Here is a 27,709-nt window from a genome sequence, read left to right as displayed (position 1 = left end):
TCTGACCTCACCTTCTTGGGACCACAGCAGGTGCATCCTCGCAGGGAAGAGAATGAGGCCTAAAAGGTCCCTTCCCCGTGGCCACCTGCTGGCAGAGCAGGAATTTCCAGCACTTGTCCAGGAATCCTCTCGCTAAGTAGCATTGGTTCCTGCTGCTACGATCACCCTTTCAGCCTGACACTCACTGCATCTTACAGACACTTGTCCATGCACCCCTCGACCCCTTCTGCCTCAAAGGGCCCGCCAGTCTCCACAGTTGTCAGCCGGGGGCGTGGCCTTATGCCAATAATGCAACTTAATTTACAGACACAGACGTTTGAATTCCATATAATTTTCATCCATGACAAAAATCTTCTTATTTTTTCCCAGCTATTTAAAAAAGGTAAAATGTGTTTTTAGCTCACAGCTGTAGGAGAAATAGGGCTGTGAGCTGGTCCTCGGGCCCTTGTGTGAGTGACAAGAGCCCAGCTGGGGACAGTGGGTACCCCAGTCTAGACTAGTGGGAAGACCACCTCGGCAGGTGGCAGTGAGGGCTGCCAGGCTCCTGCTTGCTGGCCGAGCTGAGCCCCTTCGAGCCCCAACCTTGAACCCAGCCCCAACCTGGACAGAGCAGCCCAGCCAGCCCTGTGGAGCCCTGGCTTCTCCCTGAGAGGTGGGCACTTGGCAGTGGAAAGATGTGGGGCTCCGACACCCAGCACACAGCCCATGATCTGTGAGACTTGGGCATGTGTGAGCCCCGGCTTCCCTGGGCACAGGAGCAGCCGCCTACAGGCTGGGGTGAGCGTGGAGGAGGAGGGGGAGGTCAGGCACTGGGCCTGGCCGTGGAGATGCTGTTAAGATGACGGCACTGGGATACCTGGGTTTCAGTCTCAGTGCCACTCCCAATTCCAGTTTCCTGCTAATGCCCATCCTGGCCGACAGCAGGTGATGGTTCCAATGGTGGGGTCCTTGCCACTCCCACGAGAGACCCAGACTCAGCCCCCTACTCCCAGCTTTGGCCTGGCCCAGCCTCAGCCATTGTGGGGATTTGGGAAATGAATAAGTGCATGAGAACTTCCGTGTGTGTGTGTGTGTGTGTGTGTGTGTGTGTGTGCACGCGCGCATGCGTATCTACATCTCTCTGGCTCTCAAAGACACATAAACAATTTTAAGAGAGAGTGACGCATGGGAGCGGCTGCCCGCAGCTGACTCCACCCCCTGCACGCCCTCGTTCACACTAGGACTTTTCCCAGCACCCCGATACCCGCGAGGCAGCTCTGGAGACGCCCTCTGTAGAGGCCGTGAGAGCCAGGGCTGGAGAAACCTCTCCCACCTTTCTCTCCGGGGCTGGGCACCAGCGAGGGCTGCACACAGGGCTGCCAGGGGCTCTGGCCACGCTTGGCCCATTCTCAAGATGCTCTCCTGGCCCCTGGGATGCGTGGTGAGATGAAATCGCCATGGGAAGTGTGGCTCATCTGTGGCCACTTGGGCACTGAGCCTGGGACTGCCCCTTGGGACGTGGCCTGTGCCTCGTTCTGGGAGACCATTCAACTGCGTTCCTGGTAGGAAAGAAAAATCCACTGGCCCTGGCTCAGGCAGGTCCAAGGGGGCACCCACTGCGTGACAAGTGTTGGAGCTGGAGGCCAGACCCCCATGTCCCCCAGCCCTTCCTCCGACCTGACCTGACGTGGGTTTCTCAGACCTCCGGGACCTGGCATGAGGGACCCCCGTTTTCTCCTCCTGCAGTCCAGGCAGGGCCCAGCAGGAGGGGTCAAGGCTGGGCTTCCAGAGTCACCCCTGCCTGTGTGAGTCCCAGCCCCTGGCCTCGGGCCCTGGGAGACCCATCCAGTCTCATCCCCTAACATAGCACTCGAATCACCTGGAAAGATTTAGCCACATGCTGCTTCCATGCCTCTTCTAACAGGGAGCTCACCACCGCCCAGACAACCTTTTCCTTCTTCGGGCAGCTTTGCCTTCGGCTGTCCCTCCGTCTGCCCTTGGGAAAGGCACCTGTGGAGCTTGGTGCCCAGCAGTCTGCCAGAGGCCAGCACTGCACCCCTGGGGAGGCCAGCCCTCCCCAGGGCCACCTGCTCGGCACATGTGCAGAGCCCCAGACAAGCTCCCCCTCGGCTAGGAGGTAATGGGAATGCTGATGGTTAGCATGTCTAGAAATGGGCGAGAGGACCCAGCACAGCCCTGCACACAGTGCAGGAGGGAGAAAGGGGGCGCTCGGGCCTCAGGCCCCGTTTCCCCTCTGCTCTGTGGCCCCTTTGCAATCCCTCTCCAGGGCAGCGGGGAAACAGCTGGGCCTGGTGCCTGCCCCCAGCCCCCTAGGCCGGCCCTGCCCATGCAGCTGTCCCGGGTCAGCTGTCCTGGCCCCAGCCACCCTGCACTGACTCCCTCTGCTCCACTGGGTCCGAGGGCTGGCAGTTGTCACTCTGGGATTGTCTGGCCTCAAGGGAGGGGTATGGGCAGCCTGCCTCCAGCTTTGCCTTTAAAAATGAAAAAGTATGTATTTCAGTGTTTGAAAGGCAGAGCAACAGAGAGAGGGGAAGGCTCACTCCCCAAATGTCTACAACAGCCAGGTCTGGGCCAGGCTAAATCTAGGAGCCCAGAACTCCACATGGGTGCCAGGGGCCCGAGTGCTTGGCCCATCTTCTGTTGCCTTCCCAGGCGCATTAGCAGGGAGCTGGATCAGAAGTGGAGCAGCTGGGACTCGAGCTGCGGCTCGTATGGGATGCTGATGTCCCAGGTGGTGGCTTAACTCGGAGCTTGGTTGGGGCTCTGCACATGTGCCAAGCAGGTGGCCCTGGGGAGGGCTGGCCTCCCCAGGGGTGCAGCGCTGGCCTCTGGCAGACCGCTGGGCACCAAGCTCCACAGGTGCCTTTCCCAAGGGCAGACGGAGGGACAGCCGAAGGCAAAGCTGCCCAAAGAAGGAAGGACCCTCTGGCTCCTCTCTCCTTCCCAGAAGCCCCTTGGAATCGTCCAGTGAGGAGGGGCACAGCACGCTTGGCACTGTTTGTGTCATTTCAGAAGCGCATCGCGTGTCACCCAAGGAGATGGTGAACGCTTGGAAATCACCCGTGTGTCCAGCCCTAGGGCCGTGGCTGAGGGCCCCGTGGTCTGCTTGCGCCCGGGGCTTTTACCTATGGTTACTGGGGAGCTGAGGGGGTTTTATGGGCTCCACAAGCCCCTAGCAAGTGTTTGTTAAAAGCTGTCCAGGTGCGTCTTTTCTGGGGAGCCTCTAAGCTCCATGGTGCTGATGTACGCTGCCCAGCAGGCTGGAGTCCCGTGCGACACGACGGGATCCCGGTACAGTTCTGCTGCACAAGGGGGCGTGTCATCAGCGCACAGACATTGCGTGTAGTGGAATGAAGACGGCAGGCAGCTTAACACTCCATACAGGACGAGCCCAGCTTTGTTTAAGACCGTTTTACACACACACACTCATGTGTTATATACACACATGCAGCCCACACCTTTAATATACACACTCACATGTGCTTTACATATACATGTTATCTACACACATGCCCGTTCACATGTTACATAACTCACATGCACAGACACTCACATGCTATATACATGTGTTACACACATATCATATACACATACAACTCACATATATACATACATTGTATGCACATTCACACTTATATACATAACTCACATTACATGCATAAATGTATACACACATGCATGCTCATGTGACACTATGCACACACACATGTTACACACATGCATGTTATATATGCATATCAGTGACACACACTCATGTTTTATCTACACATGCACACACATGTTATATACACACATGCAGCTCACACATTCTATATATGCACTCATGTGCTCTGCATACACATGTTACCTACACACATGCATGTTCACACATTATCCACACATGTACAATACACACATGTTATGCACATGCACACTCATGCTACACAATACATGTTATATATGCATATGCACAGTGACACATTATGCACATGCACACTCATGTTCTTATGCACATTCACAAGTTATACACACATGCAACTCACATATTATATATACTCACATGTGCTTTACATATCACACACATGCATGTTCACATTATATACATGACTCACATGCACAAACATGCACACTCACATATTATATACACATGTTATATACACACATACTCTCATGTTCTGTACACACCTGCAACTCAATATTTACATACACACATACATTTTACAAATACATATTATGTACACATATGTAATTCACACATATACATAACTCATGTTACATACACACATGTACACTCACATGTTATATACAAACATGCACACATGTTACGTACATGTTGTATACACATCAGTGACATATATGCACACTCACATGTTTTATATGCACCTGCACACAAATTATCTACAAATATACAACTCACATTCTAAATATACACTCATACTGCTTCACAATACATGTCATCCACCCACATGCATGCTCACATGTTATTTACATACACACTCATGTTTTACACATGTGTTGTGCATGTTATACACGTGCACACCCACGTGTTACACAACACATGTTATATGCACAGGCACAGCAGCACATGTATATGCACGCTCACATGTTTTACACACACGCACGCCCACATGCACACTCTGACACGACGGTTCCTAACATGCTGGTGGTTTTACGTCTGGGTGAGAGGACGGTTTGTGATTCTCTGTATCTCTTGGGCGCTCCTCGGTGCCTGGTTATTGCCTTTGTCGTAACAAGAAGGGGGCCGCGCCGTCCGTTTTTGAGAAGGCAGAATTGCTCGCGTCAGCAGCCCCCGCAGCCCCTGCGCTGGGGGGACTCTGGGGGTCTCCCCTCTGGGTTCTGTCAGTCAGCCGCCAGCCTCAGCCTCCTGCTTTTCGCCAGAGTCCATCAGGGCCGGTTTCGGAGCCGAGGTTGTGGAAGTGAGCGTCTCGCCTCATAATCTCCCCACCAGCCGCAGCCCCATTGGAGTGGCTGAGCCACCTGCTGACAGCCAGGCGTCAGGTGGCCGATGCCTCTTGTGGGCCATACTTCCTAGGTGCGGGGCGGGTGCCGCTCATCCAGCCTCTGTGGGCCTCAGTGTCCCCTAAAGTGGGGACAGTGTTCGTCCCTACCTCGTGCAGTCACTGCGGGAGCCAGCTGAGCTGACCGGGCTGGGCAGCGGGTGCTCTCGGCCTGGGCTGCGCCCCCCGGCCGCCCTGCACTGACCTACCTGTCTCCTCTCTCGTCCTCAGGGAGCTCCAGGACCAGCAGCATGGGGGCAGCCTGTGTCAAAGTCACCAAATACTTCCTCTTCCTGTTCAACTTGCTCTTCTTTGTAAGTACAGGCCTGTGCCACCCTGCCCGCCCCTCACAGCCTCTTCTCCCCGGAGGGGACGGTGGTGGGGGCTGAGGACAGACTGTGGCCAATGGAATCGGGTGGGGGCGGCTAAGAGATTCCTGGCATTCCTGGCAAAGCACTGGATTCTTCTCTCGGCCTTTCTCCACCCGGGAGCCTCCAGAGCTTGGGAGGCCAAGGCTGCAGGGTGTGGGAAGATGCAGCCCAGGGCTCCCTGAGCTCAGCGGGGCTGGGAGAAGCCCTGGCATCTCTGATCTTGCCCTGGCCACCCCCCCTCCAGGTGAAGAACACCCCGGTTACAGCCCTAGGTCTCTGAGCGCCCCCACAAGGAGAGCAAGGGAGACTCAGCTCCGCTTCTGAGCGGGGACACCGTCCCCTGGGGCTGCCCAGATGCCAGCTCCGTGCGAACACCTGGAGCTGGATTTCCTGGGACCCTGGATTTCCCCTCTGACCTGGTACCCACTGCCGGCTGCTCGGAGTTGCCAGGATGCTGGGGAGGGGTAGGGTGTGCAGTGGCCTAGGGCTGGGGCTGTGGTTTCCCATCTTACAGGTTCACCCCGTGCTGGGAAAACATCAGATTCTGCAATCCAGCGTTTGTCCTGATCCAATTTTGTGTTCTCAAACGCACAGACTCCTAAGAGCGTGCATGGTTTTGAATGGCAGTGTTGGGCTTCCTGGCCATTTGCTGGGATCCCCCTCACTACTCTGCATTTTCCAAGGTTTCTACAGCAGATATGAATTCGGGTGTCGGGGGAGGGGGAGTTTTTTACATTACATGTGACATGGGATTCTAGAAAGTTGGAAAACAGGGAAAAGAATTCTTTGGAAGTCTCTTTCAATTTTAACTCAAGGCACAGATGTAAGTGTGTCCCCGACACATGCACACACGTGCACACAGGTGGAAGCCTTGGGACCACTCTGCCCTACCGCCTGTCCATCCCAGCCCCAGCCCCATCCCAGAGGGCTGTGCTGCAGCCCTGGTGGCACCAGCTCTGCACTCATGGTAGCCATCCTGGAGCCCACCCCAGCCAGGGCCTGGGCACTGGGGCTGCCCGAGTATGGTGGTCAGGTCCTTCCGGGCAGCTCTGACCGTCCGTATTGGTGGCAGGCTCTTGGGTCCTGGGTCCTGGCCCAGCTGACTGGACCTGCAGGGCTGGGTCGGGGTGAGTGCAGGGCTCTGTTCCTTGGATTTCAGGGACTAGAGAGTGGGGTCTGGACAGAGCCCCTTACCCCCACCCCAGCTCCTCAGGAGGAAATCAGGTGTTAACCGTGTGTGTGCTGGGCCCCTAGGGCGAACCCTCTGGAAGTGTGTGTTGGGGGTGGGGTGGCGAAGAGGGGCTTTGGTTTCAGGGGGCTGAGAGGGGTGACGAGGGCAGCAGGGGCCACACGAGTGCATGCGGGCAGCACTCCACAACCACAGTGTCCACAGTGGATTGCAGATTGCATGCGTTACCAAAATGCCTGTGGACTGAACAAGCACCCCGGGGTTTCAAGTGACCCAGGGGTGATTTAAAGCCCAGGGGACGTCAAGGGCAGATCACAGATACGGCACCGGCTTACGAGGAAGGGGCCGATGCAGCCTTGGGACTGGGGAAGTGGGAATCTGTGGCCAGCACCTTGGGGTGTTCAGAGGCCCCTCCCCACCCCGGGGCTGAAGAGCCCTGGTGTGGATGCGGATGGAGCCCACATTCCTGGGGGGAGCGGGCTTCCATCAGGTAATTACTCAGCTGGGTGGGACATGAGTGGCGGTGCTAGGAGTGACGGGTGAGGCCGTGGGGGGAGCAGGTTGGAAGGCACTTGCCTCCTTATTGGCAAGACTGGGGGGAGGGGTCCCTCGGGGTGGGGGAGGAGCAGCGTGGGCCCCTCCAGGGCACAGACCTGCACACTGGGGAGGGTTACCAGATCAGATTTACTGTTTAGAAAAACGGCTCTTGTGGCTGTATGTGCTGGCTCGGCCCACGTGACCACACGTCCAAAGGGCCCCAGCCACGTTCCTAGGGTGCCCGGTGCTGTGGCTGTTCTCGGGGAAGGATGCTGGCCCTGAGTGTCCTGACCGAGCTCCATTTGGGAATGTGGGTCAGGCTGGGGGTGGCTCACATGAAACAGGCTTTTCACCCCCAGCCTTGGTTTGTAAAAATGGGGGTGCGCTGGGGCTGGCGTTGTGATGCAGCGGGTGAAGCTACCACTGGGGACCCCTACGTCCCATATCAGAGTGCCCGGCTGCCCTCCTTGCAATCCAGCTCCCTGCTCACGCCTCCTGGGAGGCAGCAGGCGATGGCCAAGTGCTTGGGCCCCTGTCATCCACGCGGGACACTTGGATTGAGTTCCGGGCTCCTGGCCCAGCCCTAGCTATTGTGGCCCTTTGGGAAGTGAACCAGAGGATGGAAGATCTCAATCTCTCTCTGACTCTCAAATAAACAAACTTTTGAAACAAGAAAGGGAAAGGTTGCCATGGTGCCCTTGACCGTTTTGAGTGGCCACCTGGCCCCGCCTCCTCCCCGGATGTCTCTTGGCCTGGCAGCTGCACCAGCCACACCAAACCGTGAGCCTGCGGTCGTGAGGCTGAACGGGCAGCTTTGGGGAGTCCCTGTCTGGGTTCCCCTTGGAGTGCTGGGCCACTAGCAGGTGGTCCGGGGATTACGCTTGCCCACGGGGGAACACAGGCTGCCCTGCCTCGAACCTGCTTTGGGGAGAGCTTTCTCCTCCCACCCTGCGGGCAGTGCAGGTGGTGAGCCGGGCTAGGGGTTCCGCCCTGGACTGGGAGGTGGACTGGGGTGGACGGGGGTGGCCAGGGTGTCAGAAATCTTTGGGAGCCCAACTCCCAGGTTCTAGAAAACTCCGCTTCCTCCCGGCTAACAGAGAGCGGAACCCGCCCTCAAGTGGACTCCACTGCCCGGTGTCACGCTGTTGCCCTCCTGTCCCTAGAGACTGGTTCAGTGGGCTGGACTCAGGATGGGTCTCGGATATCTCTGTAGCTCACCGGCCACCCGCCCCAGCTTCTGATGGGTGACCGCGGGGCCTCAGTTTCCCCAGGTGTAAAATGGGGACAAGGAGGAGACAAACAAGACGGCAGTGATGGCTCTGGGGAGAGATGGGGTCAAGTCAAGCCCCTGCCGTGGGCTGTAAGGGGTCTGGGACTAAGGTGAGTCATAGCGGGGCCTGAGGCTGAAGGAAGGATCCGGAACGGGGAGCCTTTCGAGCTGTTATTTCCAAGTGCGATGCGTTGTCGTGGAATTTTTACGTTGCTCCTCAAAAAAGAAGTATGGCCGCCAAGCACTGTTGCTCTCGCTGGCTGAGGTTCCTGGTGCCCGCCTGCATTTTGCACCTGTGCCTCCTGCCTCACCCTGGTGCCAGCTCTGGTTTCGGATCAGGGCAGAGCAGGCTGGCCGAGCTCCTCTGGCCATGCACCCAGGGCCATGGGAAGACAGCTGAGACGGGACCCACCAGATGGGCTGTCCACCAGGCAGGCGCAGTCCAAGTGCCTGGGGATGGCCAGCGTCGTGGATGACACAGGGCCACCTCTACCCCACGCCTTGCCCGGACCTCAGGCCCTGGCCCAGCCTTCATCAGCTTGGGGGCTTGTGGATCAGGGCTGGGGCTCCCCCTGGGGAGGGGAGCTCAGGTTGAGCCAGAGTGAGCCCCAGGACCCCACAGGATTTGCCACGGAATAGGGGTGCCTTCCTCTGCCTGGGGCTGCCAGGGAAGGCTCCTGGGGAGGGTGGCCTTGTTGCTGAGATCTGAGGACAAGTTGGACATGGATGTTCAAGTTCAGGGAGGGTCTTCCCCAAAGCTTGGCTTGTTGGGGGAGCTTCCAGGCCCTGAGCTGCACCGGAGCAGAGGGAGGGTGCGGGAAGATCACCCCTGGGCAGGAGGCTGGGCCGGTGGACTCAGCTGGCGCACTCATGGCAGTCGGGGTGGGAGGCAGGGGGGTGGGAGGCAGGAGGGTTGCCCGCGCATGGCCCTGCTGTCTGCACTGTAGGGCTGAAGACCTGGGCAGAGGAAGGGTGGAGGGAGCCCCCTGCATGTCCCCGTGGCCTCCCCTGCCTGGCCTGGGCCGTAAGGGGCAGCTGGGACAGCTTGGCCTCCCAGCTGCCCCTGGGCCTCTGCTCACACCCCCCTCTCCTTGCAGATCCTGGGCGCCGTGATCCTGGGCTTCGGGGTTTGGATCCTGGCCGACAGGAGCAGCTTCATCTCTGTCCTGCGTAAGGACCCCTGTGCCCCCCAGGACCCCGTCCTGCCATGGAGGGGAGGGCGGGGCGACAGGGCCAGCTCAGGGACTGAGCCAGCTGGGTCCCTGGCAGGGGATTCCAGGAGGAATTTTCTCTCCCTCCCCAAACAAAGCTGCTATTGTCCCTTGAGCACTGGGTGCCGAGAGAGGCCGCTTCTCCCTTCCTGGCCCCTAGGCCGCGACCTGGGTTGGGAAAGCCTCGGTGTCGGGTCCCTCTGCCGCGGCTTCCAGGGCGATGCAGGGGCGGGAGGCTGTCAGGTCCTGTGCGGGGATGGGGACCGTGCCAGGCGCCGCGCTCACTGATGCATTATGGGCTGCGTGTTTTGCCTAATCCCACGGCAGCCCTGCAGGCACTGCTGTTCCTTCCCAGCCTCTCATGCTAAGAACCAGAGGCTCAGGGAAGTTTCCGTCTCTTGCTGGAGTTTCTGGCTTGCGGGTGCAGGCCTCGGACCCCAAGAGCTGTGAATCCATCAGAGCAGCATGTGGCAGGGGTGGGCCACACCACGGGAGCCCTTGCCCTCCCTCCTCAAAAGGAGGACCTTTGGAGCCCTGACACGGTGAGAAGTACCTTTCTCCCGGTCTTCGTTTCCTCCAGGAAGCCTTCCAGGCTTGCCACACCCATCTCTCCCCAAGATGGGAGGCGGAGGTAGGGTGTCACTCCCTCTCTCAGTGCACGCTGGCTCACTTCCCCTTCCAGCAGCTGCCCCGAGACAGCTGGCCCACGACAGCTGCTTGATTTGAATAAAACGGAGGGGTCGCACCTGTCACTCTGGCTCCAGGAGACTGGGCCGCCCCTCTGAGACGGAAGCAAGGAGGCCCCGCCCTCCACCCTCTCCCTGCTCCCCCGGGACTCTCAGTCCCTGTGTGCTGAGGGCCTCCTCCTGCTCTGTGCAGCCCCAGGCTCCCAGTACACTCTCTCCCCAGCCCTGATTGGCTGCAGACTCCCCCTTGGCCATGGCCCACACCCAGGGCAGAAGGCAAAGTCTGCAGGCCCAGCCCGCCCGTGGCGGCGTATCTGCCCTCTACACCCTGCCCAGGGCTCCCCGGGGGTGCGGGAGCTCCCTGTGCAGGTCTTAAGCCTCACGCTGGCCAGAGGCACCCGGGCTGCCTTTCCACCTGGGTCCCCTCCAACACCCCCAGGGATCCGACTCCTTTGTGTGGGAGGGGCTTCTGGGGTGATCCCACCAGCAGCAGGGTTCAGGGACACTGCTCACAGCGCGGTCACAGTTTGCGAGGGTAAACTGAGGCTGGGGGAGTGGCTTGCTGAGTCACACGGCAAGCAGGGGTCTGAGCTGGGAGCCACAGCTCCTGACCTGCATCGAATCCCTGAATCCACGGGCCTGGGCATTACTGTCCCATTTTACAGAGCAGGAAACTGAGGCACAGATGTAGCTTGCTGTCCAAGGGCGATAACTTAAAGGGGCGCTGGAATGTGAATGGGGGTGGAGGGCGCAGCCCAGAGCTGTGACCTGGACCCCTTTACCCCGTGACCCATGCTGACGCAGCGCACGGTGAGGGGGTAGAGCACCCTGTCCTGCTCACATCCGGGCTCTGCCACCTGCCAGCTCTGTGATGCTAGCTCTGCAAGGTACCTCCCCTCTCTGCGTCAAAGGTCACGGGGTCATCGTGAGTCAGTCCACACTGAGAGTTCAGCCAGACAGAAGGGACCGCTCGGCAGGCTGCGTCCCAGGTGTCATTGCCGTCATGTCCCCGGAAGCAGGGCTTAGTCCCGTTCTACAGAGAGGAGCGGAGCCTGGTGGCCCACGCTCAGAGCGTGTGGGCAGCAGAGCTGGGCCCCAGCCCCTTTAACCCTGGGCCCCGTGCCCTCTGCCTCTGCTCCCTGCTGGCATGGCAGGAGCCAGGGGTTTTCTACTGTGCGCAGGGGACAGGCCACCCAGGACACACGCTCGCCCCTTCCCTAAGCCTGAGATCCAGAGTGACATCGAAGTCAGGGGCTGAACCCCGGGTCTCTGAGCCCCGGCTCCTCGCAGACAGAGCTGGCGGCTGTGCTCAGACTGTGTGGGACGCGCCTGACAAAGGGCCTGGCCCAGGGCTGGCACCCAGCGGCTGTGCAGGCAGTACCAGCTTTGTTGTTTCTGGGAGCAGTCCCCAGGAAGCCAAACCCAGGAAGTTTCGGCAAAGGGAGCCGATGGCCTCCCCCTGTCCACGCCGCGGGCTGCTGAGAGCCAGGGCGGCCAGGGCCCGAGTGGGGAGCTCCCCTCCCTCCATTCATCCCAGCCGGGCCTCCACCCTGGCTTCCTGGGGGCGCCCTGCCCTGGCACCCTGGGAGTGGGGCGCGTCAGCCAGGATTTTTTCTGAGCTCCAGAACATTCTGTCTGTGACCAGGAAGTAGAGCTGGCTCGCATGGCCGCCTGCCCACCCCCCGCCAGCGTGGGGATCTCAGCCTCTCCGAGCCCCTCCCCTCCCCATCGGGGTTGGGGGTCGCAGTCAGCCAGGCCTGCGCTCTCTCTCCTGGCCTCACTCATTGAAAATGCAGATCCATGGCCTTCTCTCAGCTGGGTCTTTGGAGCTGTGTCCCTAAGACGGTCCTCCAAGGCGTTCCTTCAGGGAACATTGCGCTCCAGCCACCTCCCCATGGGTGCCACGCCTGGCCCCCTGGAGCACCTGTGGCTGGCTGAGCCAAGACATGGAAGGGCGTTCCCTGTGGCGTTCTAGGGGCTGCACACCTCGGGGTACGGCCCTCGGCAGCCAGTGGGCTGCGGACTGGCCTGAGCTTGGGGTCCACCGGGCTTCCGGGGAGGAGCCAGGCACAGGACTTCTGTCCCCGCCCACCAGCAGCCTGGAAAGAGTTTCCTGCCGTAGGTCGGGCCCCTCGCTCCGCCCCCCCGAGTGCCACTGCTCCTCTCTGGACCCGGCTTTCTCGCCTTCTTGCCCCTCTTCCAACACACGGAGCTTATGCCTCTCTCCGGTCTTTGCACCTGCTGTGCCGCCACCTGGAAGGCGTTTTCCCCGCAATCTCCAGTCTCCACTTGGCTGACTCAGAGGAGACCCGCTCCGACCACCTCCCCTAACCGTTCCAGCTCAGGCCAAGCCCCCTGCGGTTGTCTCCAGCGTAACCCACCCTCAGATCTTCATGGCCCTTAACCCGGCCAGAAAATCCAAACAAGGGATGGGCTCTGGGCGCCGTGGGAAAGACCCCGCTGGAGACCCGTGCATGCCACGTCAGAAGCCTGTATGCTAGTGCAGGCTCCACTCACAATGCCAGCTTCCTGTGCACGCGCCCCCTGGGAGGCAGCACGTGATGGCTCAAGAGTGTGGGTCCCCGCCCCCCACTCAGGAGACTCGTATTGAGTTCTGGGCTCCTGCCTTCAGCCTGACCCAGCCCTGTCTGTTGCTGGCATTTGGGGAGTGAACCAGAGGACGGAAGCTCTCTCTGATGCATTCTCTCTGTTTCTCTTTCCGTCTCTCTCTCCCTCTCGTATAAGCAATCAGTCAATGCACTCTGGATGAGCATACTTCCAAACATTTGTTGGAAATTCACATTATAAAAAGAACTGCATGGGTTAAAAAAAAAAAAACTACTACCAAAATAAGCTTATCCTTGATGTCCCATTTCCATGAACTTTCTAAAGTGCCTTGGGTTCTTCCCTTGTTGTCCCCACGTCTCTCCCCCACCCCCCGCCAGATGTCAGGGCTTGTCTGCCTGCCTTCTGCTGCCCCAGGCGTGAGCACAGCGCCCAGTTAGGGCTTTGCTGCCCGGATGCATGAACAAGGCTCGCCCCTGTATCCGTGCATGTGCCCATGTAGCAGTGCCAAGTGCAGGGCCCTGGAGTCTGCTTATTTCTAAACCCCAGCTGCAGCCTTGGCCCTGGTAACCCCGCCCTTGAAATGGCCATGGCTCGCGCCACTTGGAGACGGGGTGGGTCAGGCCCCCAAGGCCCGGAGAGTGGGCAGGAAGTGATGATGTTTACTGTGATCTGGACAAGAAGGAAAGTGATCCGGCACTAGGCGGGAGTGGTCCTGTTGGGGGCCCTAGCAGGGGCTGCCGGCCAGCCGGTGGTTGGTTGAATTAAAAGTACTTGCAGCATTCACTGGGCTTTTGCACTGTTTGGCCAGCAGGGGGCTCAGCAGGACCCAACTGCAGCCCCTGTCTCACTCTGCAAGTGCTAAGGAGATGAGGTCGAGCCTGGGCGTGCGCTCAGCGTATGTCAAGGCTGGGGACGCATCCACAGCGGGCGGGTAGCTTGCAAGGGGCCGAGGGAGCCGGTTCCCGGTCGGGTGGCAGGAGGCTGGTAGGGGCAATCATGGTGGACCCCAGCACCTTGAAGCCGAGGAGGGAGAGGGAGGAGCACACCCGGAGCCTTGGGCCGGGTCTTTGTGCACCTGCTGGGCCTGCAGGCTCTGTCCTAACCGGTTCTGGGCTTACTAACGAGCGGCCGTGCTTCTGCTTCCTTAGAGACGTCCTCCAGCTCGCTCAAGATGGGAGCCTACATCTTCATCGGCGTGGGGGCGGTCACCATGTTCATGGGCTTCCTGGGCTGCCTTGGCGCCATCAACGAGGTCCGCTGCCTGCTGGGGCTGGTGAGTGCCCGCCCCTGCGCAGCCGCTGCCCGCCCGCCCGCCCGCCCACCTCCCCCGTCCAGCCGAGGTCTGGCTGGGGCATTTCTCCCCCGGTCTCACGCCAGGCCTGCTCTGTGTCCCTAGTACTTCGCCTTCCTCCTCCTGATCCTCATCGCCCAGGTGACTGCGGGGGTCCTCTTCTACTTCAACGTGGGCAAGGTAAGCCCCCCGTCTCCCCCAGCACTGCCCCAGACCAGCACGCACACGTAAGGGATTGGCCCTGGGTGTCGGGGTGATCGGGCGGGCATGGCGGAGGTTGTGGGATTGGATTGGAGGGGGCGCATCCTCAGGAGGCAGCTCCCGGAGGCAGGGTCACTGCTGGGCTGAGCCGTGCCCACCGTACTGGGCCACTTGCTCACTGTGTGGCCTCGGCCAAGCTGCCTGCCCTCTCTGTGCCTGCATCGCTGTCGGTACAAGGGAGACGGCGTTGTCCTATGCACTTGGGGAGACCATCTCCGTGAGACACTTAGCACAGGCGCGCGTGGCATGGTAACGGTTCAGGAAATGTTCTTCCATCTTGCTGTTGCTAAGGGACCTTGGGAAGCGTCACATCCAGGGGACCCATGCGTCACTGGGGCCCAGGGAGGAGCCTGTTGTTAAATCGTGAGTCCTGTGTCGGAGGGGAGCTGTCCAGCTTGCGAGAGTAGAAACCCAACAGCCCTTGCTCTGGCTTCCCAGGACGGGGTTTCCAGGGGCGGCTGAGGAAGTGACTATTTGACTGTGAAGACAGAGCACAGGAGGGAAAGGGCCCCGGGGAAGACCGCTGGGTGGGCCACACTCAGCTGCAACTGTCCCCATGATCCTGTCCGGAGCGGCTGTGCGTGCCATAGAATCTTCTAGAAGCTCTAGAGACACTGTCTCATCCACACGACCGCTCTGCTGGTGAAGTTCTGCCTTGGCAGGTGGAGAAGCAGCTGCTCCGGGAGATGAGTGACAGGCGCGTCGATAGTGGTAACCGGAGCCTGTACCCTCCGGGCAGCTGGCCCCGCGCAGCCATCAGCTGCCAGGGACAGGGTGGGTCACTCTCTCAGCTTCGTCCTCCCGCTGGCCCTGCCCAGGTTACCGCCAGGCCGTGGGAGAAGCTCCATCCCACAGATGGCTCCAAGGCCGGAGCCCACCCTTGCCTGCACTCCACTGCACTGCTGTCCGTGGCCCAGCTAAGCCTTGGGGGTCCTGCCTCCCTCCAGGGCCGGCTGCCAGCACCGGCTACCAGTGCCTGCCCACCCAAGGGGCTAGCAGAGCACAGCGGGTGGCCAGACGGGCTCCTGCCTTTGGTCTCAGATCCTGCTTGGAAGGGAGCCGAGCAAACACAGTATCAACAGCGACCCCTAATGGTCGTTGCAAGACAAGGCAGGCCTGGTGCTAACAGCACTCAGCACACAATGCATGTGGTTATTCGTCCGCCAATGCTGTGCGACTCCGGGTACTCATATACCCATTTTCAGATGTGGAAGCTGAGGCCCAGAGAGGCGAAGGAGCCTGCCCCAGTTCTCACAGCTGGTCAGCGGCAGGGCCAGGAAACAAGCATTGTGCTAGCACCTGTCTGAAGCTGCTTTGCTTATGTATCGTCTACACCCAAGATACGCATGGCCCTGCAGGGTTTAAATTGAGCCCTGAGCTTCCTGGCAGGCAAGGCAAAGGGGGAAGTAGAGGACTTGGTAGATGAAGACGCTCATCTGGCTATTGGACAGGAAGCCAGCGGTTAGGGAAGGGAAACTTGTTTCCAGCAAGAGGGTTGCGGGGTCCACTCTTCATGGCTGCCTGCGGCTTCTCGGGCACCCCGTCAGCTGCGAGGGGAGGGGCCTGGCCCTGGGAGCTGAGCCCCCATGACTCAGAAGCTGCTGGCCTCGGTAGGGACCTCTGGCCGCCCACCCCGTCCCCTGTGTGACTCACTGTCCCGCAGCCCCAAAGAATGTGCCACTGTCTGTGCAGGCACCGGCCACGGGCCGGGTCCCAAGCTGGTAACTTGCCACACCTCTCAGCTTTACTGACACTTGCCAATTTAAGAAACTGAGCCGGCGCCGCAGCTCAATAGGCTAATCCTCCACCTAGCAGCACCGGCACCCCGGGTTCTAGTCCTGGTCGGAGCACCGGATTCTGTCCCGGTTGCCCCTCTTCCGGGCCAGCTCTCTGCTGTGGCCCAGGGAGTGCAGTGGAGGATGGCCCAAGTGCTTGGGCCCTGCACCCGCATGGGAGACCAGGAGAAGCACCTGGCTCCTGGCTTCGGATCAGCGCAGTGCGCCAGCTGCAGCGCGCCAGCCACAGCAGCCACTGGGGGGTGAACCAATGGCAAAGGAAGACCTTTCTCTCTGTCTCTCTCTCTCGCTGTCCACTCTGCCTGTTTAAAAAAAAAAAAAAAGAAGAAAAAAAGAAAAGAAAAGAAACTGAGGCCCAGCCGCACACAGTGCCTCTTAGCTGCGGCCACACCAGCTCGGAGGCATCCGAGTGGAGATTTCCATCCTAACCTGTCCCTACTCCACGCTGCTGCACCCCACCCCTACCCCCAGGGACCAGGAGGTCTCCACCTGGCCAAGCCACAGAGCCCCCACCAGCCCCAGGCTGCACAGCTCACTCCCCCTGCCACAGCCAGCCACCGTGGCCCTCTCCGTTTCCAGGGCAGCAGGAAGAAATTTCCAGGCGGTGCAGGGGAAGCCCCCGTGCCACTGGGCTGGGTGATTTAGCGTGTCTTCACCAGCACGCTGTAAATCCTGGGGAGAGACTAAACATTCCCCGGGTGCTGTTTGTCCCTGCAGCTGAGGTCCAGCTGGGAGGCGGGATGCCCCAGGGAAGCCGAAGGGCCCGGCTTTGGCCATGGGCCTGCCGGGCGGGAGGGTAGAGCGAGCTCCTGGGCTCCCCGGAAGGGGGTCTCCCGGCTGCCCTTGAGCTGGACCCTGCCCGCACCCTGGGGGCAAGCGGGGATGCTGGTGGCCTTGGGCGAGGCACGGAGCTGGCAGCTCCACTTCTGTCCACCGAGGAGCGAGGGCCAATGCGAACGGAGGCTGTGACGCCCCTTGATGAGAGCTGCCGGCCGAGGGCCACGCCGGAGCCCCTGCTCTGAGGCCCCTGGGCCTCGATGTCCTGCTTTGGCAAATGCTGGGCCGCTGCCGCCCGTCTGCCCTTCTGAAACCGGCAACACACTGTGCAGCCCAAAATGAACTTCGGCCACGAGAGGGGACCTGAGTGGGAGGGAGGACGACACCATCCAGGCATCTGCAGCGTCACCGAGAGAGTTCAGCGTCATTGCCACCCTTGTCAGCTTCACGGGAGGGGCGGGGGGAAGGAGGCGCGGTAGCGTCTCCTAGGATGTAATGGGCACAGTGCCCTCACGCAAGCCGTACCGCTGACCCAGCCAACAACCTGGGCAGGTGGGGCCGTGGGGGCTCCGTGAGCCTCTGCCTGGGGTGCAAGCAGAAGGCTCTAGGGCTGGGAGCTTGGAGGGAAGGGTGGTGCCAGCGGCTGGGCTGTCCTGCTCCCCAGTGAGCAGCCGGGAGAACTGGGAACTCCTTTCCCCACGCCCCCTCCCACCCAGGAAGCCCAGCGCAGCAGGTGCACGCATGGCCTCGTGCCGCAGGTGGCGAGACGGGCTCCCAGGGACAAAGCGTTCTGTGTGCTGGCCGCTTGCTGCACGGGAACTCCCTGGTCTGCTGGCTTGGTCCCCACGGGCGGGCCGTGGGAGGGACAGCTGAGCCTGGGACAGGGACAAGGGACTTTTCTCTGTCCTTCTGGGAAGGGAGTGGGAGGCGCCCAGGCTGCCCGTCTGGAAAGGGATTGGGGAGAAGCGGACGGAGTTCCTGCCGGGGAACCGGCTCTGTGGGACCCGGCTCTGCGGGACCCGGCACCTGCCTCAAAGCCTCCCCCGGGGGGGCCTGGCAGGGCTGCGGGGGGCCGTGCTGTGGGAGTCTAGGGGGTGCAGCCAGGCTCTCAGAAGAGACTTGGGGTCTGCACCCCATGCCCTGCCATTGGCAGTGGTTCCCCCTGGTTCCCATCTGGAAGGGGGCCACAGTCTCCCAGCAAAACCTTTGGCGTGGTCGCCTGTAGAGGGCCTGGGGGGAGGAGGGCAGGACGTGGATCCGTCACATGGCATCTGGGGACCCCGTTCTCGGGGGGGGGGGTCAGGACGCCATCTCCAGGAGCAGAGGGGCTCACCTGGCAGGCTCTCCTGGGGGAAGAGGTGGGACCCAGGCTCCGACACCTGGGTGCTCCCTCTGGGGAGAGGGGTGCCCTGAGCAGTGCCAGCCAGGATTGGTGGGTTGGGGGAGGGGACAGGAATGCCTGTGGGAAGGTAGAAGCCCCCTGGGCACCTTTTCAAGCCAGCCCCTTGTATCAAGGGCCCCCAGCCCTGCCAGGTGCCACTACGTGAGGTACTGAGCTACCCACTGCAGGGAGCACTCAAGCAGAGCCTGGAAAAGTCTGATGCGCCAGAGGCAAAGATGTCTTCAAATTCTGAGTGTGAAAGCACAGCTCTGGGGTGGGGCTCAGTGCAGTTGCCTGGGGGGCCTGGCCCGGCCTCTGGGCAGGTGGGGCAGCGGGAGGCTTGGTGGACCTGCACCGATCTGGGTGGCAGCTGGGCCCTGCGGTCGCTGGCTGTGTGACCTGGGGAAGCTGCGACAGCTCTCTGAGCCCCAGTTTCTCTCCAGGGGAATGGGGGGGGGCGTGTGTGGCGGAGGCAGGGCCTGGCCCCGTGGTGCCGTGGGAAGATGGGGGTGCGTGATGCTACCTTTGGGGGGCCCAGTGCTGAGGGGCGATCGGCCACGGTAGGGTGAAGAGCACGGGCAGAGGTCTGGGCACCCGCACCTGCGGTGGCCAGGGACATTCTGGAAATCACGCATTTTTGAACAAGGCCCCTGGAATTTCACTTTGCACCGGGCTGGGCGGAGCTCCCTGTTGGTGGTGACAGCTCTCAGCTGGAAGGGGCTGGAGCTGACGCAGGGCGGGAGGCGGGGGGCTCTGTGCATCCTCAGCCGGGGCACCCACCCCACCCACCCCACCATCCCTGCACTGGCTGCATTCTGGGGCCGTGCCTCAGGTCCTCGTCCCACAGCCATGGCGTTAGCAGAACGAGAGGGCCACAGCCCACCCCTGAGCCACTCACTGCACCAGGGTGTGGACGGCGCTAACCGACATCTCGCCTGGGGTGATGGAGGGTGGTGACCGCCAATGGAAGGAGCTGCCATTTCAGAAAGATAGAACCAGTGACCTCCCCAGCCCACAGTGGCTTCCCCCGTACAGGCGCCCTGGGCCTCAGCGCCATCCGGGCCAAAGCAGCCCCCATGGCCATGGTCCCAGGGCCCCGGAGGAGGAGGAGGAGGAGGATGTGGGGTTTCCATGGAAACCACCGGTGGAAACCACCCAGCCTCCATCACCACCTCATTTCGGGGGCCTGGGAGGGGAACAGGGAAGTGTGGGCTGCGGTGTCAGCCACGCCGGCCCAAAATAGAGCCTGGGACAGGGGCAGCAAGGGAGCGGGGTGGGCAGGAAGGAAGTGGGAGAGGTGGCTCTGCACCCCGCTGCTTGGGGGACCCCTCCTTGGCACACCCCAGGGACTGTCCGCTCGGGGTGGAGCCGAAATGGTTGGTAGGAGAAAAGACCCAAGACCTCCAGATGACGGGCAAACCGCTTAGCTCCCCTGGGCCCCACTGCAGAATTGGGGGACCTGCTTCAGGCTGCAGCCGTGTGCTCTAAATGCCCATGCAGCACAGCGGGGAGAAGCTTGGGTCCAAGCCTCAGCTCATCCCCTCGTTGGCTGTGTGGCCTTAGACAAATTGATAAACCTCTCTGGGCTTGTATTTTTCTGCATCTCTGGAATGAGGGATCAGGCTCAGCACCCGGGCCAGAGAATTCAATGGGGGCCGTGCATCAAAACGTGCCCGCCACAGCACCGGGTAGACAGCAGGCACTCCACTGGAGCTGGCCGAATCCAGATGGATGCAGCTGGCCAGGTGGAGCCGAGCCGGGCCTCGCTCTCTGAAGCCAGGCTGATGGCTCAGGGAGGCCCCGCACTGGGCGCCGGGGGCCGGCTGCGGACTTGCTTCCCTTTACACAGCATCCTTGCTCCTAAACCACTGCCCAGGGTGCCAGGGCGAGGCCTTGGGCCTGAGGCCTCCGAGAACCCCACGCCTGCCTCCTGTGTCCCTGGGGGCGGTGAGAGGCTGGGGCAGGTTCCCGGTTAAAGGGGCACATGGCTGCTGGGTGCGGATCGCAGCAGGTCAGGAGTGGCTGGCACTGACCGCGTCGGGCGCCCCGCAGGCGCCAGGGGGAGGGTGGAGAACGAACCGTGGATGCTCGTGAGCTGGGAGCCTGCCCCCAGGGTTGTGTGCGGGGAAGAGGGGGCAGGACAGGGTGCGGCACAGTGTGGGAAGGCGTGAGCCGAGCGGCACCCTGACCCCGGCCCGTGGCCGCCCCGCTGCAGCTGAAGCAGGAGATGGGTGGCATCGTGACCGAGATCATCCGGAACTACAACGCCAGCGGCGAGGACAGCCTGCAGGAGGCCTGGGACTACGTGCAGGCTCAGGTACAGGCGCCGGCCGTGGGGGCGGGGCGCCCTGCTCCCTGCATCCGTGAGAGTCGGGCTCTGTTCTCCGTGCCCCACGCCAGCTCCCCTCCCCCAGCCCACACCACAGTCCTGTGCTCCGGGGACCTGGCTAGGGGGCAGCTGCAGGGCTCCTGGTGCTTCCGTTTGTGGCCCCTGGAAAGCAGGGCAGTGCTCCGTGTCCTGGAAGAGCCCAGGAGCGCTGGCTCATTTTGCCCCAGGTGGAAGAGAGCCGATGGGTGGGTGCCCCGCGCCCTGCTAACCGGTGAGCTCCTCCCAGACAGCTGGGTAGCGAGAAATGAAACGTGGGTTAAGAGACTGCCTGGAGCCCCAGCATCCGTCAGCGTGCCTGGCACGCCCCCTGCTGGCCACTGGCCGCCGGGCTGGCCTCGCTGCACGTGGCTGGCACGCCCCCTGCTGGCCACTGGGGCTGGGATGTAACGCTAGGAAGCCATCCACCCGGGGAGCCCTGCTGGGCACCTGGGCTGGCAGCTCCCCCGCGCCGCCCCGTCCCCTTCCCCCAGGGACCCGAGCGAAGCAGCTGGTGCCACAGGCGGGTGGCATACCCGTGCCAGGCGCTCTGCCTGCCTCACCCCATTCAGTCTTGCAGGGCCATTACAAGGGCTACAGACGGGGTCATTGCACAGATAAGAAAACAGAGGCCATGAGCCGGCGCCGTGGCTCAATAGGCTAATCCTCCACCTTGCGGCGCCGGCACACCGGGTTCTAGTCCCGGTTGGGGCGCCGGATTCTGTCCCGGTTGCCCCTCTTCCAGGCCAGCTCTCTGCTATGGCCAGGGAGTGCAGTGGAGGATGGCCCAGGTGCTTGGGCCCTGCACCCCATGGGAGACCAGGAAAAGCACCTGGCTCCTGGCTCCTGCCAGGATCAGCGCGGTGCGCCGGCTGCAGCGGCGGCCATTGGAGGGTGAACCAACGGCAAAGGAAGACCTTTCTCTCTGCGTCTCTCTCTCTCACTATCCACTCTGCCTGTCAAAAAAAAAAAAAAAAAAAAAAAAAAAAAAAAAAAAGAAAACAGAGGCCAGTGCCTCGAGCCAGGCTGCTCGGGCGGCAGGTGGATTCAGAGCCCCGAATCCTAGACCCTCTAAACCCTCCCGGGGGGGGGGGGCTGCCCTGGGGCGGGCAGAGGGTGAAGCAGCCTGTCCCCGCCCTGCGCAGGTGCGGTGCTGCGGCTGGGTCAGTTTCTACAACTGGACAGACAACGCCGAGCTCATGAATCACACCGAAGTCACCTACCCCTGCTCCTGCGAGGACAAGGGGGGCGAGGACGACGGGCTGCCGGTGGGACAGGGCTTCTGCCAGGCCGACGGCAACAGCACCCAGAGCGGCAACAGCCCGGAGGACTGGCCCGTGTACCAGGCGGTGCGTGCGGGGTTCCTCCCTTGGGGTGTTCGGGGCCGCCATCGGCCTGGGCGAGGGTGGCCCCGTGGCGGAGAGAGGGTGACGCGGCCGTGTTCTCCCCGGCAGGGCTGCATGGAGAAGGTGCAGGCGTGGCTGCAGGAGAACCTGGGCGTCATCCTTGGCGTGTGTGTGGGCGTCGCCGTCATCGAGGTTGGCCCCTCCCCCACTGCTTCCCACCACCACCCCCCCGCTGAGCGGCCTGTGCGGCCTCAGATGAGGCGCTGTCCCTCTCTGGGCCTCCCCCGGCTGCCTGCGTCACACAGTGGTCGTGTCCGGTTTAATCCAGATCATAACCCGGGTGCGAGGCTAGGGGGCGGCGGGGCTCTGGGGCGCCGGGCGGGTGGGCGGCCGGGTCGCCGGGCTGATTCTCCGCCTCTCGCGACAGCTCCTGGGGATGCTGCTGTCCGTGTGCCTGTGCCGGCACATCCACTCCGAGGACTACAGCAAGGTCCCCAAGTACTGAGGCGGCTGGGTCACCACCTCCAGGCTGGGACGGCGCCTTCAGGACTCCCCGGGGCTCTCCCCGGCCCCCTCCCCCAAGCCCCCTCCCCCCTCACTGCTAAGGCCTCTCCTGCCCTGGCTGGAGGTTGGGGACTGCCTGGGACCTGGTCCTCTCCCTCCGCCTCTCTGCTGCTGGCTGTGGCTCCGGCTGTCCTGTGGTCCCTCTTCTCACTGCCTGCCAGGGTCCTCTTGGCCGTTCAGCAGAGAGGCCCCCTGCAGCGCCCCTGTGCAGGTGGCCTGGATGTCCACCTGCTCCCGGGAGGTGGCTGTCACCCAGGGAAAGGGTGGGGGAGGGTGGGGAAGCCCCCACCCCACCCCACCCGGGGGTCAGGGGACTGCCCACTGGCCAAGTGGTCCTGGCTCCCACTCCGACACTTGTACCTTTGGTTTTTCACTTTGTTATTGAAGGGAGGGGCGGGGGTGGGCTTAACCTGAGATCCAGTGGCAGATCCCCTTCCCCAGGCCACACTGTGCGGGCCGGGCCCCAAGGGACCTGGCCTGGGCAGCTTCTGCACACGGTGCGCCCTCAGGGGGCGTGGCCCAGAGCTGCCCAGGGCAAGAGGGAAGTCTGCCTTCTCCCGGTTGGTTTGGTGAGCTGTCCTCTGCCCCACCCCTACCCCCGCCCCAGGAGGGGCCGTGGGGGCGGGGCCGTGAGTGCGGGGCCGTGAGTGCACAGTTCTGTTAACCGTCCTCAAGTCTTGCAGACTGACTATTAAAGCGGATTTGTAACAATCCAGCCTGAGACACAGGGGACCTGCTGCCCGGAGGAGAGGGTGAGAGCAGTGGGGGGAGGGACGGCCTTGGCCCAGGGTCTCACCGGCCGCCTCCAGGCTGCTACACGCAGAGCACTGTGGTCGGGCTCTGGCCCGCCTGCCGCCCCGGTGCCTGGGCTTTGTCTGTTTGGGTGTTGGGACAGGTGCAGAGCATAGCGCTCAGCCAGCTGCTTCTGGCCCTGGGGCGCAGGTGACCCCAGAAGGCGTGCAGAAAGTGGGCTGGCAAGGTTAGGGTGGGCAGTGAGGCCCCAGGATGAACTTGACCTACCTTTGTAGAGCATCTGGCTTTTGCACAGATGTGGGGGGAGCCAACATGTTCATACTAAAGCCACAGGCTGGAGTGAGGTGTGCAGAACCCGGGGGCCTCCGAGGAAGCTCTGTGCACAGCAGGTATGGCTGGGCCCCGTCGTGCCCCCTGCCCAGGGTCCTAAAATCTGGGAGGTTTCTTGCTCCGCTCGATCCTCCTCTCTCCCCTGTCCGGGTCCCTGGAGGAAGAGGAGCAGGAGGGAAGGGCGCTGTAGGGACTTTTGCCTCCTGGGTGTGGCCAGGCTGGCTGGACGGCGGACGAGGGTGTTTCAGAAGGGACCACCAGAGGGCGCTGTTGCCCTGGTCTAGGAGCCTGGCAGAGCTCCGGCGTTAGGCTCGGGCAGGCACCCTGGCAGCCCCACTTGGAGCTGGCGTAAAAGTGCAGATTCCAGGGCTCGGGATTCCGACACAGCAGATCTGGAATGGGGAGGAGGCGGGCACTGCTCAGCCCCGAGGCTCTTCCTGAATCCCACGGCTCGGCTTCTCAGGCAGCTGGCACCCGGAGCCACAGACTGGCTCCTTGGAGAGCTCTGGGGTGCAGCTGGGGCCTGGCCGAGGACCTTCCACTCAGCAAGGAGGTCACCCCGCTCTCCCCACCTGAACCTACTTCACTTCTTCCCAGAGACTTGCAGGGGGAGCGGGAGGGCGGCTGACCCCCAGGCACAGCCCGCTGGGGCCAGGCCGGGGTGGGTCAGGGGCTGGGGCCAGGCTGGGACTCCCACTGTGGTTCGTCTATAACCTGCCTTACCCCACAAAGGAAATATATGGGTTAACACATAGAGCACAATGGGGCAAAGCGAATGTGTGAGCACATGTAGGCTTGCGGGCCACTGCAATGTGCCAGGCGCCCCGGGACCCAGAGCCGGGCTGCACCAGGTGTTTCCCTGTGCCTCGCTCATCCCACGGTGCTCCCAGCTGCAGAGACAATGGAGGTGGTACAGAGGCCAGGCTCAGTAACTGTCGTGGCCCTGTGCGTAAGCATTGCTGCTCACTGCGGGTGTGCACACACACACACACATGCAGACTGGGATGCCCCATCCGTCCCAGCGTGGGGGAACCCCCACGTCCCTCTTCTCTGTCTGAGCTGCAGGTGGTCGTGGTGGGCAAGGTCTCCCAGGTTCAAGGTCAAAGGCTCAGGGTCTCCCAGGGAGTGAGATCCCTGGGCTGAGAGCAGCAGGGTGTGGGGAGACACTGATGACACGAGCTTCCAGCCATCAGGGCTGTTCCCCGGGCTGGGGCTGCCGCCACCTCCTGCCCCTGCCCCAGGACAAAGTCCTGCCTCGGGCAAATGTCTGGCTGTTTGCTGGGGTCCTCAAACCCCTGGATTAAAGGTTCATCCATTTATTCATTCATTCATTCACCCGGTGCAGAACTGATAGGCCTGTGCCAGGCCCAGTTCTAACCTCTTAGGAACCCAGCCCTGGGGGCCGGCATCATGGTGAATGGGTTAGGCCACTGCCCATGTGGACGCGGGTTCAAATCCCGGCTGCACCACTTTTGGTCCAGCTCCCTGCTAATGCGCCTGGGAAAGCATCGGAGGATGGCCCAAGTGCTTGGGCCCCTACACCCACGTGGGAGACCCAGAGGAAGCTCCTGGCTCCTGGCTTGGCCTGGCCCAGCCCTGGCTGCTGCAGCCCTCTGGGGAGCACACCAGCGGATGGGAGATCATCTCTCTGTCTCTCTCTCTAACTCAGCCTTTCAAATAAATGAATCTTTTTTTTTAAAATGTGTTGGTCTCACAAACTTCAAAAGGAAGACCCTAGCACTGACCAGGCCCAAGCCCCTGCCCACGTGATGCAGGTGTGGCACTGAGCGTTGGGGATCTCGCATACCAGCCTGGACACACACGGCACAGCCACGCACATCAACCCTCCCCCCCACCGCCAATACACAGGGCCCACAGCGCTGACCCCCGATGGCTGCCAGCTCAGCCCACACCCAGCTGTGCCGGGAGACCCCTGGGGCCCAGCTGAGGCCCCATCCTGTGGAAGGAAGTGGAAGAATGAGCAGCAAGTGAGCAAACAGGAAAGGGGGCGGGGCAGCCATCACTCAGGCCCCTCCCCCTCCAGCAGTCCCCCCCACCCCCGGGGGAGCCCTTTCCCAGCTGAAATCAAAGCAGGGCCTGCTCACCTGGGTCTGGGGCCACTGCCGCACCTGCGCCGTCTCATCTGCACCCCGTGGGAACCCTGTGATGTCACCTGTCGCCTGGGCCCTAGGGACGGCTCTCCCAGGCCAGGAATGAGCCCCCCAGGGCAGGCCAGAGTCTGGGTGCAGCCTGGCACAGGGGGGCCCTCAGCAGACACTCCCCCATCCTTGGCTCTCCCACTGATGTCATTTCCCCGGCACCTGCCTTCCGGAATGCCAGGCCCAGAGCCAAGACCCCTCCCCTCCCCCCAAGGTTGCCTCGATGCCTCAAACAGCAGCCTCTGGGGCAGGAAGGGGCTTCCGGCAGGATGCGGGGGTGGGGGGTGGCTGGGCAGGAACCAGAGGGCAGAGGGACTGGTGGGGAGGTAATGATGGTGGGGGGCTGCAAGAGGGCTTCTGGGGGTGGGGCCACTGTGATGCCGGCAGCGGGTCCTCTCGGTGCTGGCTCAGAGGTTGCAGGCCCTCAGGATGTGGGGTCTGAAGTTCTTCCAGTGGGGGAGGCTGCCCAGGAGCCCACCTGGGGGTCAGTGGGGTCTGGTGGGGTGGGAGGAGAGACCCAAACCCTACGGAGCCTCCAGAGGAGCAACAGAGAGGAAGGGGAGGCCAGCGCAGGTGGGTCCCCGGCCAGGCCGCCAGGAAAGACGGGCCGGGCACAGCTCACAGCAGGCAAAGAGGGGGCGGCGCCGAGGAGAGGCTGCTGGGAGCCTCTGCCCCGGGGCGTTGTGGGCCCCAGCAGGCCTGGGACAGGTGCATCTTCCTGCCACTCAGCCCCCTTCCCGGTCAGCATCGTCGTTTAGTGCGAGCCCTGACCCTGCGCCTCCCAGCAGGGCACACGTGACTGTTCCCCCCCCCCCCCCAACCTGTATGGCTGTAGAGTCCACACCAAGCCAGGAGGAGTCATTCACACTGCAGTCTGAATGAACGGTTCCCGCAGGAGTTGCAGTAAGCAACCTGGGCAACTGCACGCGGCCGCTTCCTGTCCACAGCCACACAGTTCATGGAGGAAAACTGTAGCCCCTAAGGCCTGAGTCTCTGTGTTCAGTGTCCTTTCCACCAGGCCTCAAGACCAAGGAGGAACACAGACCCTGGGTCAGAAAAGGAGTGCAGGCGGTGGGCCCTTCCTGAGGGGCACAGCGGAATGAAACCCAGCCTTCTGCCCACTGAGCCGTGCAGTAGCTGTTTCCTGGGTACCCACTCCGTGCCAGCTGCAGTGGAAAAAATTGGGGTTCACCACAGGGACCCCAGGAAGGGAGTGCAAACGTAAACCAGAAAACAGCCTGCGTTGGGCGGACAGAGAGGGCAGCCGGCACGGTCAAGGCCCTCTGCACCTGCCGGACATGCACAGAATGGAACAGAAGAGGCTGATCTTCCCCTGGGGCCCTGCGGTGGCTGCGTCCACCCCAGGACAGGCTGTCTGGCCCAGAGTTCAAGAGGAATACACATGAGCCAATCAAACTGCGAATGCAAATGAGACCCAGCAGCCCCTGGCCCAGAGGGACCCAGCTGGGCCTCGGCCTCCAGCCTCTTCCATGTGGGCAGGAGCGCGTGCCCAGGCGACCCGGAAGCGCTGTGTGTCTTGTGATGGTCTAAAACACCGCGTCAGGGGGTTTTAATGAGCTTATTTGTGGATGGCTGGGGCTGAGGGCTTGCCAGGTGCACTGTGTGGATTTCCTGACTCTGAGAACCAGGGGGACATGGACCCCACCCTGTGGTGCACATGGAGGCTGTGTGTGGCTGACCCTGTGTGCGGCCTGGCTTCCACCTCCTAAGGTGGCTGGCCACCTCTGACCGGTGGATGGAAGACAGAGTAGTGATGCCATCTGGGATATGGTCAGAGAGGATGGACAGTGGGAGGGGGACAGGATGGGGGATGCAGCAGTGGCTCCATCTGGACAG

General features: G+C 61.9%; 1 protein-coding gene across 3 annotated transcripts in view; it reads left to right on the top strand.

Annotated features, from left to right (window-relative positions):
* The window catches only part of CD82 (CD82 molecule), a 47,284-nt gene extending 21,890 nt beyond the window's left edge, over positions 1 to 25,394 (top strand). For all 3 annotated transcript variants that reach the window (XM_070071327.2, XM_070071329.2, XM_070071328.2), the window contains exons 3-10: positions 5,229 to 5,311; positions 9,462 to 9,534; positions 13,978 to 14,102; positions 14,226 to 14,300; positions 20,551 to 20,652; positions 21,846 to 22,049; positions 22,155 to 22,238; positions 22,474 to 25,394. In XM_070071327.2, coding sequence (XP_069927428.1) covers positions 5,249 to 5,311; positions 9,462 to 9,534; positions 13,978 to 14,102; positions 14,226 to 14,300; positions 20,551 to 20,652; positions 21,846 to 22,049; positions 22,155 to 22,238; positions 22,474 to 22,551 — 804 coding nt within the window. In that variant the 5' untranslated portion in view covers positions 5,229 to 5,248 and the 3' untranslated portion in view covers positions 22,552 to 25,394. The remainder of the gene's footprint in view (positions 1 to 5,228; positions 5,312 to 9,461; positions 9,535 to 13,977; positions 14,103 to 14,225; positions 14,301 to 20,550; positions 20,653 to 21,845; positions 22,050 to 22,154; positions 22,239 to 22,473) is intronic.
* Positions 25,395 to 27,709: the final 2,315 nt, after the last annotated feature.

This window comes from Oryctolagus cuniculus, chromosome 1 (assembly GCF_051225735.1).
Source record: "Oryctolagus cuniculus isolate XC-2025 breed Fujian yellow rabbit chromosome 1, ASM5122573v1, whole genome shotgun sequence".
NCBI lineage: Eukaryota > Metazoa > Chordata > Mammalia > Lagomorpha > Leporidae > Oryctolagus > Oryctolagus cuniculus.
This window is presented reverse-complemented; position numbering and strand designations above follow the sequence as displayed.